General features: G+C 42.7%; 2 protein-coding genes and 1 long non-coding RNA gene across 9 annotated transcripts in view; 1 reads left to right on the forward strand and 2 right to left on the reverse strand.

Moving 5' to 3' along the window:
• The window catches only part of nubpl (nucleotide binding protein-like), a 113,933-nt gene that overhangs the window by 43,945 nt on the left and 54,978 nt on the right, over positions 1–15,010 (forward strand). The window lies entirely within an intron of this gene.
• Positions 259–6,648, reverse strand: LOC139342589 (uncharacterized). Its single transcript, XR_011603049.1, has 4 exons — positions 6,218–6,648; positions 4,660–4,756; positions 3,691–3,809; positions 259–2,517 (listed from the first exon to the last, which is right to left on the reverse strand). It is a non-coding gene; the product is annotated as an uncharacterized lncRNA (long non-coding RNA).
• Positions 7,521–15,010, reverse strand: part of syt16 (synaptotagmin XVI) — a 31,912-nt gene continuing 24,422 nt past the window's right edge. For all 7 annotated transcript variants that reach the window (XM_070979171.1, XM_070979170.1, XM_070979166.1 and 4 more), the window contains exons 5-7: positions 13,920–14,381; positions 13,620–13,809; positions 7,521–13,168 (exon numbers count right to left, since the gene is read on the reverse strand). In XM_070979171.1, the coding sequence (XP_070835272.1) occupies positions 12,855–13,168; positions 13,620–13,809; positions 13,920–14,381 (966 nt within the window). In that variant the 3' untranslated portion in view covers positions 7,521–12,854. The remainder of the gene's footprint in view (positions 13,169–13,619; positions 13,810–13,919; positions 14,382–15,010) is intronic.

Genomic DNA, 15,010 nt, shown 5'->3' on the forward strand with positions numbered 1-15,010 from the left:
ATTTAAAAGTTTAATTCTAAAGTTTGATTTTCGCAGGAGCACTGGAATGCAACAGCAGTTCCGGCGCGCACGTACAGTAGACGTGCACAAGACATCACGACGTAACGTGACCGCGCTTCGTCTTCAGCCAATGATTCTGTGGCGCGATCCACATCTTAAATGAAGCTCTGAAATAAAAACAAGCAAAAAGAAAACCGAGTTTAAAACTGAAACATTATCTCTGATGTTGCTACAAAAAGATGCATCAGAACACAGAAGAACATTGTCACCTTACATATTTTATTTGATAATCAATCACCTGAAAAAAAGTTTAATGGCCGTTTCTCAAAATATTTCATCTAAATATGGAATATGCATTTTCATCAAAATATAAATTCTTGTTTTAAAATATCAAACTTTTTTCTTTTCTTTTTTTTTTTTTAAAGTTACCTGCAGTTTGTTATTTTTTTGTTTTTTCCATTGTTGTGATTGTTATCAAGATGCAGATTTTCAAAGCCAGTGAAGCTCCCGGACAGAGACGCAACATCAGGACACAGAAAGAGACACTGGAAAAAGATGAATCATAATCTCTGTTGTCTCGCAGCAGATCAGTCAGCTCTCTAAAGCGTGCATTCTGCCACGTTAGATAATTAAATATCTTCTTATAATTTAGCCCCTGTGACAACATTTCAGCTGCTGTTATAACCAGGACTGACAGGAAGAAAAAAAATGGACAATAACATCTACCTAAAGACGTCCTGCTCTCTGAAATTCAGCTTTAAGACACAATAAGGCTGAGAATAATCCGCAAATTATTTGGTAGCAGAAAAAAAAAGTCTGATGTCTTAGAGCTGAGATAATGAGAAGAGATGCCACTTTCCTTTTTTAATCTATAAAAAAGTGAAACATGACTTCATTCACCATAACTAAAGAGGGAAAACAGCAAAGAAAGATTATTACTCTGTACTCTTTAAAAGTTTACTTAAAGCCCAGCTATTCAGCATGATAAGCAGTATACAGTGTACGCATGAAACATGATTTATAACACACGCTGTATGCAGATATAAGGATATTTTAAGTGTTTATTAATGAATAGTGACTATTTGTTAAGAATTAGAACTTCTCCCATAAAGACATATTACTATATGCGTATTTTACTGTTGTCATTTTTTATGTTTACACACCAGCTTCCATTTATGACATATTTTTTTCACAAATAAATGAAGAAAAACACTTATATCAGCTTACAAGTGCATTACATTGTGTTATAAAACCATTCCTAAAATGTTTATATACTGCTTATGATGTTGCTAAGCGGGAGAACTTAGAGTAAAGCGTGACTTTACTTTCTTTTCTTATCCTTCACCTGCATCCTGAACACAACAGCCACCGACAAGGGCTTTAAACGAGTTCTTTCACCAGCAGAGGGCAGCAAAGTGATGCAATGAAACTGACAGCATACTGAATGAACACAGGACATCAAATACAGAGAGAAACTGTCCTCCCACGGGCAGTAAACACACCTCAGAGAATGAGCATCTCGAGCGAGCGCGACAGTTCACACAGTCCAGGGAATGTTACACAGAATAATTCATAAATCACACATTAGCATAAAAAGATAACAGAAGCATATCAGCGCATATTTTCCACGCAAGCCAAGGTGCATCAAAAGTAGCCTGCAGTCTGTAAATCCCTGAATATGCTCACATGAGCAGCAATAACAATGAAAATCAATAACACGACATCAACAGCAAAACAAATTCCCGCCTGCTTCGAGTCTCTCACATTATAGTAAATGGCAGTGACGCTGTGTCAGAGGTTGTGTTTGACATCAACATCAGGGACCCTGTTGATCCTGAGGCAGAAAAAGAATCAGGGTTTCTCAGCATCTCAAATCCACCACTGCCTCTTAGCGAGGTGATGAGAGGAGGAGACGTCCCGGCAGCGAGCAAAGCACACCCTACGACACATGTCCCTCAGAGGCTTTTAGACAAAAACGACAGCAGCTGTCCTCCCAATCATTTTGTCCACATGCCCGTTACATGACCTGAGGCTGCATTTCCCAGCTTTCAAAGAGGCATGACAGCGAGGTCCGGACCGTCAGCCTTTGTCGTCAAGGTTGTACAGAAGGACCTGGTGGTTGGAGGCGAGGCCCGGGCAGGTACCCAGGCTGTACAGGCATCCGGCCGACGGGTAACAGGGCACCAGCCGGTAATGCTGCAGCTCCTCCAGGCCAAATGTTGGAGAGCAGCAGTCCATCACCAGCACCTTCACCCTCGTCCTGTCTGGGTACAACAGCCTCCGCTGCCCCCTCTCCCCCATCACCTCCTCTCCCTCTTCTTCTTCCTCTTCTTCTACTTCATCTTCTTCTTCCTCCTCCTCTTCGGCCTCCAGCTCCTCCTCCTCATGGTGGATCTTCCTCAGCAGGTTGTTGATGAGGACGGAGCGCCTCAAGTAGGCCTCGGGGTCCTCCAGGAACCTCAGCTTCTCCAGGGACAGCTTCAGGATGCAGCTCCGGTCCTCCTGCAGTATCAGGTGCTGAAGATGACAAACACAAAGGCAGAGGACAAGTTTAGAAGAGGAAGAAGGTTTGGAAGGACGATCATTTTTCGAGCAATAAGCTTAGCTGTGCAGCTCGTACAAGCAGATAAAACTCTCAGGGTGAAACCTATGGCACAACAGAGCTGAAACTTTCATGTGATTCATTTAATTTTCTGGTGAAGACGTTAGTGGATAATCAGAAAAAGCTGATGTAACAGCACTCCTCTGTTATAACTCAGTCACAGATGTTCTGAATTTTAAAGGTTCATTTTTTAGGATGTTGATAATGTGCATCTCAACAGAAAACAATTCAAAGTGACATGAAAAGATACGGGAGGATCTTAACAAATGGGGAAATGTTCATTAACACACCTGGGAAGGTGAAAAATGTTGTAACTGAGCGAATGTTCACTGACACCACTGGCAGTGACTTCAGCATTATTCAGCTTTATGATGGTTGTGTTTAGGCGCTGGTAGCACTCCCGGGTTAATGTTCAGGAAAGATCATGGTCTGTTTTAATACAGAGAAAGTCAGCAACTATTATGACCATCCAGGCAGTCATTACATTTGTCAGTATGATATAATTATGACTGCAAATTAGTTGTGTATAAGCGTAATCTCTAAGAGGCAGAGTTGCCCTCAGCCATCATCTTTTTTCATACTGACCGTGAGGAAGGCACTTCGCCCTCTCTGGAGTTACAAGTGGTTGAAAATTAAACTCTGATTTTACTGTACAAGTTTCCAGTCAGTGAATGTGGATCAATATCAGATCATTCCAGCTAAGGGAATCTATGTTTAGGACTCATAATGTTACCCACTGATAAAGTTTCTAACTGTTGGTTTTGTCTCTCCAACGAGGGAACCTGCGACTCAAGAGAGCAAAACCTTTGCTGATGCATAACTGCTGCAGAATTTTCACAGGAGAAACAGTTAAGATGAAGTCAGCTCGAAGCTAATTAAGCAAATCTGTCATGTGGCCTTTGACGTCTGTCATCTGGATTTCAGTTTGAGGAGAACTATCACAAAGATGAAGGTATCATCTGCATAGAAGCAGAGAAAAGCTGGAGCATGTCAGTGGCTCTTTTATGCCAGCATATAAAGACCGAAACAAATGTGCAGTTAAATGTTCTTTGCTGAGGGTTGATGAAAGGAAAAGAAGAGGTTAATACTTCTTGAAAATATCCACGTAGGCCTCCGTGTAAATCCTCCTCCTCCGCATATTTCCTCTTGAAGTAAGCAACTTTCGACGTTGTTGACTGGTTTGGTCTCTCTCACAGGGAAGGGGCTGCTGGAGACGACAAAACTGAGATTAGACTACAAATATGTCAGAAGGAAAACATGTTTTAATTATTACAACACTGACTTTTACTCAACAGCACCTTTAACAAATGTGCTGAAGTTTCTGTTCACACATCAGTGGAGTCAATCAGCTGAGACTGAGTAAAATATTCATTCAGGTATTTGAGTTCTGATATTCCTGGATTGAGGCTGCTGATTAACAATCATTTAACATCGTAGACTAATTCAGAAATTTTACCCTTGTTAAACCCCTGAAACACAAGCTAAGTTATAACCTTTGAATCAGGAGTTTGACATAAAAAGTCTTCACTGACAACTGCTAAACTGACCTTGATTTAAGATTTTTTTGTAAAACACTAAAAGTCTGCAGTGAGAGCAGATTAATGGGGCCTTTCAGGGTTCCCTTTAAATCTGCTATAATCCACATTAATCCTCGTCAAATGCCTGTGATGTGGAAGGTATCTCAGCAGGGATGAACCTGTTTACAGTTTCATCCAGTCTGATTGCTCTCATTAGCTTTGCTTCCTGCAGCAGCAGGTAGCTGCTTCACACATAAACAGCTCTGATAAACACACTGTAAACTACGTGTCCAGCAAACAGCACAGACGCAGTCAGAGGTGATAATTTGTCAATGTTGTGATAACAGCTTGCTGTACTGCCCTCAGGTGGCCAAAAAATAAATGGCGTTTTACTGGTTTCAGCAGAGGTCCCAGCACTGTTCTCAAGTCCCCACATTTCCATCACCTGTTTTCAGCATGTCCTCCAAACTAAACTCAAAGCTTTGATATGACATCACCTGAGTGAGTTTGAATCAGGCGACAGACAGGAGCTCTGATTACCTGCTACTGACGCTCCACAGCCGGCGCTCAGCTCGCAAACCCGAGTTTGAATCAGTGTGTCTGAGCTGATCTGAACCTCCACATGGCCCTCAGGCTCCTGCAGGGAAAACAGTCCGAGAGACAAGTGAGGAGGCGGAGGAGGAGGAGGATGAGGAAGACAGAAAGACTGGACCAAAACATCTCCAACCATCAGCCAACACGAAAACCGCTGAAAGAAGACTGTCTGAACTGCCAACCTGTGTGTGTGTGTGTGTGTGTGTGTGTGTGTGTGTGTGTGTGTGTGTGTGTGGGTGTGTGTGTGTGTGTGTGTGCATGAGAGCATCACAAAAAGAAAGGAAAATAATATTGATAATTATTAAGAATTAAAAGAAAATATGAAATTAAATGAAAATACAAATGAATAAAACTAAATCAAATAAGACGACTTAACAACTGTGAAAAAATAAAATTAAAATAAAATGTTTATTATTATTTGTTCTTCTGTGATGTGATTTTTTTTTATCATTTATCATACACATGTGCTTCATTTCATATGTTTCCACATTAAAAGACTCAGAAACTGTACAAGTACTGTATAATATCCTGATCTGGCCTTTCAGTGTTGTGATATTAAAGGGCAAAAAGCTCATTTAAATTCAAGAAGGAGCAAGAGGTGGAGAGATAAGAGGGTGGTGTGTGTGTGTGTGTGTGTGTGTGTGTGTGTGTGTGTGTGTGTGTGTGTGTGTGTGTGTGTGTGTGTGTGTGTGTGTGTGTTAAAATGCCATAATTCAATCATAACCACACAGTGGGAAGCTCCATGGTTGCGAAACGTTCACGCAGGCTCCCCTGAAGCTGCTGCAGTGACTCACACAGTTTTAACATCCAACTGCTGCCCAAATATTTCATCTGTGGGAGAACGATGCACGATGATGGATGCATGAGCAGAGAGGCTGCGTGGGAAGTGTGTTTGTGTGTGTGAGCGACAGAGCGTGTGTGTGTGCGTGTGGATGCAACACCAAACACTTTCTTTTGCAGCAAATGTTTCCGCTGGAATCAGACATATGTGTGCACAGGAGGTCACGAATTCACTGCTTTAAAACCACCTTGAACCTCATTCACACTGGTGACACGTGAATAATAAACTGAACAAAGTGGATTTTAACTGGTGACCAAACAAACGGTTGTTTTGAGCTTTGTGACATCGTTCTGTTGTTTGTTGTTTGTCATCCAAAGAGATTTAATAATGGGTATTTTATCAACCCATGAATGAACACTGAACGCCTCAATTGATCTGAAAAAATCTAGATCATCAAATTTTTATTACCAAGATTTCTATATTTTAATAAAAATGTATTTTTTCAGATTTTTAGAGTGTCTTGTCTTTTCGCCCATTTATATTCTAATTTCCTTCCATTTCATTCGTACTGTTTTTCTGCTTTTTAACCCCATTTTAATGCTGTTCTAACACCTTTGCCTCAGGTGCTTCATAAACTTGCCTCAGTTTGGAAACGAACAGCTGCTGTTTTAAATGCAAAACTACCACCAACACTTCCGCTAAACGTCCGTGAAGGCGTCTCACCTGTAAATAATTCCGTCGAGCAGCACTCCGGTAAATCCCACTCAAAGCTTCTCTCTCTGTGGATGTCCTCCGCTCCTTGGCGCGACATCTACCGTCCTCACACCGAGTCAGCGACGCTCCAGCTCGGCCTGAAGTCAGAGCCTCGCTCGGTTCCTGCAGACGGACGGACGGACGGTCGGACGGACGGACAGCTCCGGCTCCTCCGGGGTGAGACGCTCTCTGCTCTCCAGCCTCCTAAAATATCCCGTTCACAGCAACCAGAGACAACACACACCGCTCTCCCTGCGCCCTCATTGGTCCTCGGAGGCTGATGTTTCCTGTTGCTAGGAGACTGAGTAAGTGCGGTGATGACGCTCCAGCATCAATCTTCATCTTCCCGCATCCAGCGCTGCGTGATGCGCGTGCGCTTTTTACCGACACAGCGCCAGACTGAGGCAACTTTTCTGCCTCCAAAACCGCAAAAGCATGTTTGAGTTTTGCCTCCAGGTCCTGAGAAACAAATCCAACAAGTCCAGAAGTGCAGCTCTTCAAACAGACGACCTCATTCATTGAAACAAGCTTCAAAAAACGTTAAAAATGTTTACATTTTCATTTGTTTTCTATCTCAATATCCTGTTGACTGACCAGAAAGCAGTTTTTTCCTGTCACCTTAATTTATCTTTATTACTATTCGATCTGTTCAGGTAAATAAAGAGCAGAGCTAAAGTTGACTGAATATGATAAATGTCGGGACAATGATTGGAAGATTTGGCTCATACAGGCACTCAAACAGGTTGTGTATCATCAATCTATCAATCATACAATCTATGTAGAAATATGCCTGGAATGATAAAGCGACATATAGCTGATTAAAGATAGAAATATGGTAAGATTTCTACTTCTTGGCTGATAGCTGTCATTTAAATTTGCTTGTTTGGTACAATGAGACAATAAACTGTAGATTACAGTGACCCAGTGACAGATGAATGGATTAATTGTGAGAGGTATCTGTAATTGTGTCTCAGGATAATAAGAATAAGAATAATAAAGTCACTATGGGTCTATACAACCTGCCCAGTATTTACTTTAAACCTACACAGCTAATAAACAGCAACACACTGCAGAGCTGCAGATTGTTGAGCAAAGATTAGACTAAACTCTCCCAAAACACTTAAAAAAAACACAGAATAGTTTCCCTAAACTGAGCTGTGATTTTGTTTCTGTTGTTATTGTTGTTGTTGTTAACTGGCTTCATTCTTACAATTAGGACATCTGAACAGAGCTCAGGACGGAGAGAAGGACCCAAGAAAACAGATGGCAGACAGACATTCCCACAGCATGGATCTTCTGGGTTTTATTGGCAACGACAAAACTTGGTACAAAAAGTGCTTTCTGGGTGCCGCGGGGGCTCAGCGTGCACGGTCCAGACCAGGGCTGCAGGACGACAGACGGCTACAGGGTCAACTTTTAATGTCAGGCAACGTCCAAAGACCTGGCTAGCTTAGCAGAAAATGGTTGGTGGTTGGTAGTTTTTGTGTTATTGTGAACTGCACATTTTGTTCTTGTATACATACAAGAAAGAAAAGTTAAAAAAAAAAAAAAAAAAAGTCAATTAAGTCAATTTTCGACCAATGTTTTTGGTTGTTCTTGGAATAAATTTCTAACCCTTTGTTTCACTAAGGTCACCTTTATGGCTAGCTGTTTCCCTTTGTTTCCATTCTTTATGCTAAGCTAGGCTAACCATGTCCTGACTCCAGCTCCTGACTGACATGAGATTGATGTTGATTTGATCTAAAAATTGTAAAGAAAGTTAATAAGCAAATCTCCCAAAATGGCAACCTCTTCCTTTAGGCATTCTGTTTTTTAATCAACACCTTTACTGAATCTGGTCTGACTTTGACCTCAGTCCTGGTCCCGGCCTTGACGTTTGGAGGCCTGCCCCGTCGGCACCTTCCACGCATGCAGTCCTACAGAGCATTCACAGGGAACAACGAGAAGGTGTCATGCAAATTTGGATCATCTCTCAGTCACGGTGGATATGTTTCATCTCGAAATGTTACAGGCACTTTGTCAGAGTTTTACAGCTGTATTACATCTGCAGCACAATCTGATTGTCTCACATCTGTAATACTGCCTGGGATCTCAAACCAAGCATGCAGACGTGTAAATACCATAGAAATCCTGGGAAATATTTAAGAACATTAAACATTTACTATCTTAAAAAATATAGAATAGATATTATAGATTATGTACAACAACTCAACATGCTTTAAATATGTCAGTCTGTGCAGTAAATATACTTCATGTCACTATTCACACACTCATATGTATGAGGGCTGTAGAATAGGAGTGCTGATAAAAAACGGTTGTATGCCTTGGCAAAAATTTTTTGTTAGCGGCCAAAAACAGCATTTACATGACTTATTGACAAAAATTACAACCAATAAAGAGAATACAGTTTTGTAGTATGTACTGTGAGAAAACGTGTTTTAACACAGTCGTGCAGCAAAGTGTTTTTATGAAGAAATGTTCTGTCTCTATGTCGATGTTTTTATTTTTCAATACAGAGATAATAAACTTCAGTTTTAATAATTTGAAAGACATCGTTTTTAAAAAATAATTTTAAAGAATATTTTTTAGCTAGCTAGCTAACAGCCAAAGTTGAATTAGAAATAAGAAATTGAGCGTTTGCTAAACTCCTTCGCCAAACAGGCATCGTCAAATCATATCAGCGACCTCCAGTTGTAATCCAAAGAGTTTAGAGGGTCATTATATTTTTTCTTCTTTCGCAAAAACACAACCACAAAACTGAAAATTTAACTGCTTGTCCGCCTGAATACATGATGCTAACATTAGCATCATGCTAACTAGCTTACTACCTATGGTGCTAAATCAGTAATACTTTCAACAGCGAGAGATATCATGACCAAACAATGTTGTTTTATGGGTTTACAGGTTATGTTGGAGCTGGTTCTGGATGCTACCAGTCCAGATCAGAGTTAAAGCTAACGTTTGTGGCTCTGACAAGTCCTTCATTAGGTTTGACAGAAGTTTATCAGGATAAATTTGCCAATCTCATTGGTTAGCCATCATCCATCAAGGATTTTCTTGTGTTGAAGTCAAGCAGAAACTTTGAAAATACAGTAAAGGGTAAATCTAACCTTTGTGTTGTTTGTCTTAGGCTAACAAGGCTAGCTAGCTCTTTCCTACAACACAAGAACAAGGCTATTTTTTTCTTTCCATGTCTTGGAAGCTAATTCTTTAATTAGCTATCTTACTGCAGTTGATAAATCAGTGATGATTATAATTTCTGGTGTGTTTTTATGTCTGGGAACCAGAGTCCAATTAAATGAACGAGCTGCAGGTCATAGATCTTTTGCTATCATAGTTTGAAGCGACATGCTATAGTGACGTTATAGTGACAGTAAGTAATGGGGCGAAGGGCTAAGTGGAGGTCAGTTTGCTTTAATTTAGGCAAAATTACAAGGTGCTAAATGGATTTACTGGAAAGTGCAGCAGTTAGAGTCACATTCACTTTAAGAACAAGCTAACAGAACAGAAGCTAACTGAGGCATAAACTGAGCCCCTGTAGTTAATTTGTGCTCTTTGTACAGTTATTTGTACAGTTAACTCAATATTCCATTGTTTTGGTCTTGGAGGAGTTTTTATGTCTAATACAAAAAGAATATTACAAGATAAATAAACATCCTGTCGCAGCACTCCTATTCTTTACCCACGCTTCATTTATACCTGAAATAGTCGCCATTACATGTCTGCAGTTAAAACACGAGACACACAGCATTTACAGCTTGTTTTTCCAGCATTTCACAGATATAGAGTGAATCCATTAATTGTGCCTTTCAACATGTCATTCATCTCTGAATCAAAGACCTTGTTTTCAGCCTTTGCTGCTGGGAGCTTCCCTGAATCAGTCAGTGACATAAATCTGTTTGTCCAACTAAAGTGAACTGAAGCAAGCTTCTGTTCCACAAAGTCACAAACTAAACTAAACTAAACTAGTTGTGTTTCTTTATGGTTTGATGCGCGTGATGGTGAGGATGACTGAGTGAAAACCAGCTATTTGGAATGACGTATGTCTTCTGTTGATGGTTTATCTGCATTTGGCCAATTCGACATCTGACTGTCTCCTGTATTGGATTTATATAATATATAATATATATATAATATCCACATATATAATAGCCACAGAAACGTGGTTTCCTGGGTGTTTTTGGTGTTTGATGAAGGGAAAGTGTGGACAGCAGACGGTTTGTAGATCCTCCAGAGTACTGACTGCCCTCACAAGAAAGATCACAGCACTAATCATTTGTTCAAACACCGAAAGCAACCAAAGTTTTCCTGTTGAGCAACCTCTGAAAAATGAATGTTGTCACTGAAGAGTCAAGGATGGAAACAGTTAAAGCATCGTTATTGTGCCACAGAACCTATTAGGCAGGAGGCCGAGAGGGCAGGGATCCAGACTGGAGGCCACGCTTCAGCTGTCAATCAAGCTTTCTTTTCAGCTTCCTTAACATCAACCAAGTAGTTTTAGTGGCCTGAACAAACCTTAACCATCTCTGCACAGCACAACATCCCAGGAACTACACCCATATTGGATGGTTTAAGATCTCAAACATGTCACAGTTTTGGGGACAAGTGCTGGAATATGGTGCAGCCATGAACAGACAAAATGGATAAGATGTTCTATCTTTGTTTAAAAATAATTAAGGTTTGAGGATTATGGGTTTTTTTCTGACGTTCATATATAATTTTCCATTGTTTTCATGTCCACTGTATCAGGGTGGAGGCTAAACAATGGAAAAAACCCAGAAACCCTCTGGACGGCTCAAAGCCTCTAGGGATGTGCCGTAAAGGGGTTTCTTTTTGTGATTTGGGTGAACTGACCCTTTAACTCGAGTCTGAATCTGAGCTGAAGTCCCCATTTGTCAAGGTCGACTTTTCCAAAGTAATTACGCCTGTCATCTCCTCACGCCACTAAAACCTGTCATTTTCCTCTGATCGCGGTTTTCAAACCGAGCTGCGCTTCAACATCTCTAAAAAGGCTTTGTTGTCACCTGCCTGAAGAAACCAGCCAAAGAAAGCAAACGCTCAAATAAACACATCTCTGCTCTCGGTGTGCGAAGCCCTCAGGGTTTAGAGCTACAGTATCTGTCTACACAAACAAATATAATCTCCCCTCTGGGCTGAACCGCAGCCTTGTGACTCAACGATGCTCAGACTGGAAGAGGATGAGCATTAGCTGCAGCATTACCATCATCACACTGTACGGTTGTACAGCTGTAACTACCAATTAGCGCGCAGAGAGCGCGGTGGAAAAGCACGCACTTCCAGGGTCATTCATTGCATGTTATTAACAGCTGCAGCGAGATATTTAAAGCCTCTTTTCAGCTCAGCGTTGATGGGTGTTAAAATGAGCTTTGCCCTGTGAAGGAGATCGAGCCGAGGCCAAATAACATCATTCAGTGTGGATGAGGCAGAAGGCGGGGGGGGGGCTCTCATCCCAGCGGGGTTAAGAGTCTCCAGCTGCTGGAGACTTCCTGCCTGTAGTAGCACATGTGTCAGGAGAATATGAATGAGTGCTGAATATGAATGAGGCGTCTTCCTCCTCCACTTGAATCATCAAACATCTTCGCTTCTACTCCACTGTTTGTTTCTGTGCTCGGTACTTTACGGTCACATGACCCTGCAGTGAATTTACTGTTCCTCCATCCACCAAACCCTGTTATGTTGCTGTTTAAAGGATGCTTTGATGAGGGAGGATGAGGAGGTGAAGACTGTTCATACTGACTGATTATTACCGTTTGATAAGTTTGCATCGGCGTATAAAATCCACCATTGAGACAAACCCGCAGTGTTTCTGAGAGGATGTGACGGCAACATGTTCAACAACACGTCTCTGTTTCCTGTTTTCTGCATCAGGTCAGAACTGAACGTCTCGCTGTGCAGCTCCATTGATTTTGCCAGCCGGTAAAAGAACAGCAAGACTTAGACGTCACGTCACTTAGAATAAGTCACACAAACGTACACACGGCTCTAATTTGTGTGCACTTTCTAACACAGCATTTCACCGGAAAACAAAACTGCAGCTCCTTCATCTCACAACGGAGCCGATTCACCATGAAAAGCCATAAAGCGAAGGACAAATTCTCAGCTCCTCTTGGAGGCTGATGCATGTTCTACGAAGCTTTTTATTGAGAGGGAAAAGTGAATTTCTGCACGAAACCTTCAAATTTGTAAAGCTTTTACATGACAAAAAATACTTTACCTGCCTGGAGTGAATCGAAATTCAATGTCTTTTTATTGCGTAACCTTACTGAAGGTTCTTCTTTCATTTATTTATTTCCTTATTCATCAGTAAAGTGAGTGAATTTTAAACTTGTCAGCCTCCAAAAGCAAATGAATTTGTTCCCTCATGTTGACATAAAATAACCAGCCAGGTTTGACGTTTGTCCAGCTTTGGACAGATGTGACAGCAGTGGAGAGTGTGCTCTGAGAAAGCTAAGTCCTTGAACGCATCGCCTCTGAAGCCACATGCATCAGATCAGAACAAGCCTGTCTCCCCACTCCACAACACTTCCCACAATCCTCAAAACTTTTCCTTTGACCTCAAGAGAAAAAACCCTAAACCTCAGTGGCGTTACGCCTCCAGCAGGACGTGCCAGCGACAGACCTGCTGCCCTCGACTCTCCTTCATGTCCTGCCAGTGGAGCTGCTCCTCCTCGCCGCTGCTGTTCTGGCCCAGAGCGATCCAGCCCACCATCTCCTTGCGCTTCATGCTGCGCCGGTTGTAGATGGAGACCAGCAGCGTGACGTCTGACAGCTGGAACAGCGCCACCTGGAACACGAACGTCTCCTTATAGACGGGGTTGGGCTGGCCGCGACGCACCGACGTCTTACACCGAGAGATCTCCTGACCGACCGAGTTCAGCAGAGTCAGTCGGCCGTAGGTGTCTGGACCAGAGGGGAGGAGGAGGGGGGGGCGAAGGAAAAAAGTATGCTAATGTCAGCCATGTAGCCTCTTTTCTGCCGTGTTGGTAACCTGATATAAACATGTCTGTCACTGATCACGGAGAGGCCTCTCTTACTTGTGTACATGCAGTATATCTGTGTTTCTATGAGGGTGACAGGTTAACGCTACCAACCTAACATCACTCGCATGAGTCTACAGCTATGCTAGCAGCTCTGTGAAGGCATGCACAGTTTTGCTTTGAGCTAAATGCTAATGCTAACATGCTCACAATGACAGTGTTAGCGATGTTTAGCAGGTGTAATGTTTAACCATGGTCAGCACTACAGATAATGAACAGCACACGCTGATGGGAACGTCATTAGCATTGCAGGTATTTGGTCACAGCGCCTCCTGTGTGTGTGTGTTCCAGTGTGTGTGAGGCTCACTGCAGACCTGGTGGTCTGTTGATGGCCAGGTTCCTGAAGTGGCTGCCCTTGATGAGCTCCACAGACATGCGTCCCGTGGTGGCGTTGTAGGAGAGCCCCACCAGCAGCTCGGGGACGCCGCCATGGGTCAGGGACTGAGTGGACGAGGCGCTGTCGCTCTGAGACACAGCAGACAGGCTCAGCTGGGAGTCCACAGTCTGACACAACAGAGAGGCAAACTGTGAGCAGCAGAAACGACACAGATCTGACCTCATAGCACAAGACAAAACGCAGCGTGACGGCTAATAGAATGAGTCTAAAAAGTCACCTTGAGGTTGCTGCGAGGCTCCAGAACCAGCGTGGTCTCCATCGTCCCTCCGTCCAGGTCGAGCCCGCCTAAACGCAGCACCTTCTCGCCCATCATCCGCTCACGGGACATCCTGCCTCCGAGCGCGTACAGCCTGAACCTGATGGCCGACGCGTGCAGTTCGGACGGATCCAGGCGCGAGAAGCGAAACGTCTCATTGAAGTGCGGCAGTGAACCTTTCTGCACCGACGTCTTCTGCCGCTGTTTCTTGGACGGAAGCAGGACCATGTGCACCTGCCAGGAGTCCATCCCGCTGCGAGCCTTGTCGGGGATGTCCCGGGCCGCGATCACAGAGACCAGCAGCTTCTCCGTGTCGGGACGGTACTCCAGGGACAGGACCAGGTCTCCACACTTACAGATGGGGGTTCGAGGGGACGAGGTGACCGGCTGAGACAAGACCGCAACCTGGGGAGGCTGCTCCTGCTGAGAATAAAAAAAAATCTTTACATGTTAAATTGTTCATTTATATTAAATAAAGCGTTAAAGTTATTGATGGAAGAGGAAATATAAATATTTTTTTCTTGCAACAGGCAACCAGCAAAGATCCCAGGAAGTCACTGCTCCCAACCACAAAAAATAATCCAGAACATAATCTCCATAAAAATGTAATTTTTACACTTTTACACATACTGTATGTACGCTTGTACAGAGTCAGGCTAGCTGTTTCCCCCCGTTTCCAGTCTTTATGCTAAGCTAAGCTAATATGCTATGAGAGTTATGTTGTACGTGATGCAACTTATTGGTCAGCTAGCGTTTCGTTGATGGTGACGACAACACGAACAACTTGAAGACAGACTCTCAGTGGTCAGTAAGACACATTTAGGCTTTACGCTGCAACAGAGACGAACCTGAATCTGACAGCAGATTGTTGAAAAATCTTCGTCCTGCAGCTACATGTACTGAAGTGACGCTCGTTAGGAAAGATGCCGAATGAAGAAAACGACATCACAGGCAGACTGTTGCTGCTCTCTGAAAGGCCTATTTTTTTTAGTAATTCTCATTTCTAATTGAAGGATGAAGCTGATGATCCCTCAGCCTCTGGCTTTGCTGCT

Source organism: Chaetodon trifascialis, chromosome 14, assembly GCF_039877785.1.
Source record: "Chaetodon trifascialis isolate fChaTrf1 chromosome 14, fChaTrf1.hap1, whole genome shotgun sequence".
NCBI classification, from domain to species: Eukaryota; Metazoa; Chordata; class Actinopteri; order Chaetodontiformes; family Chaetodontidae; genus Chaetodon; species Chaetodon trifascialis.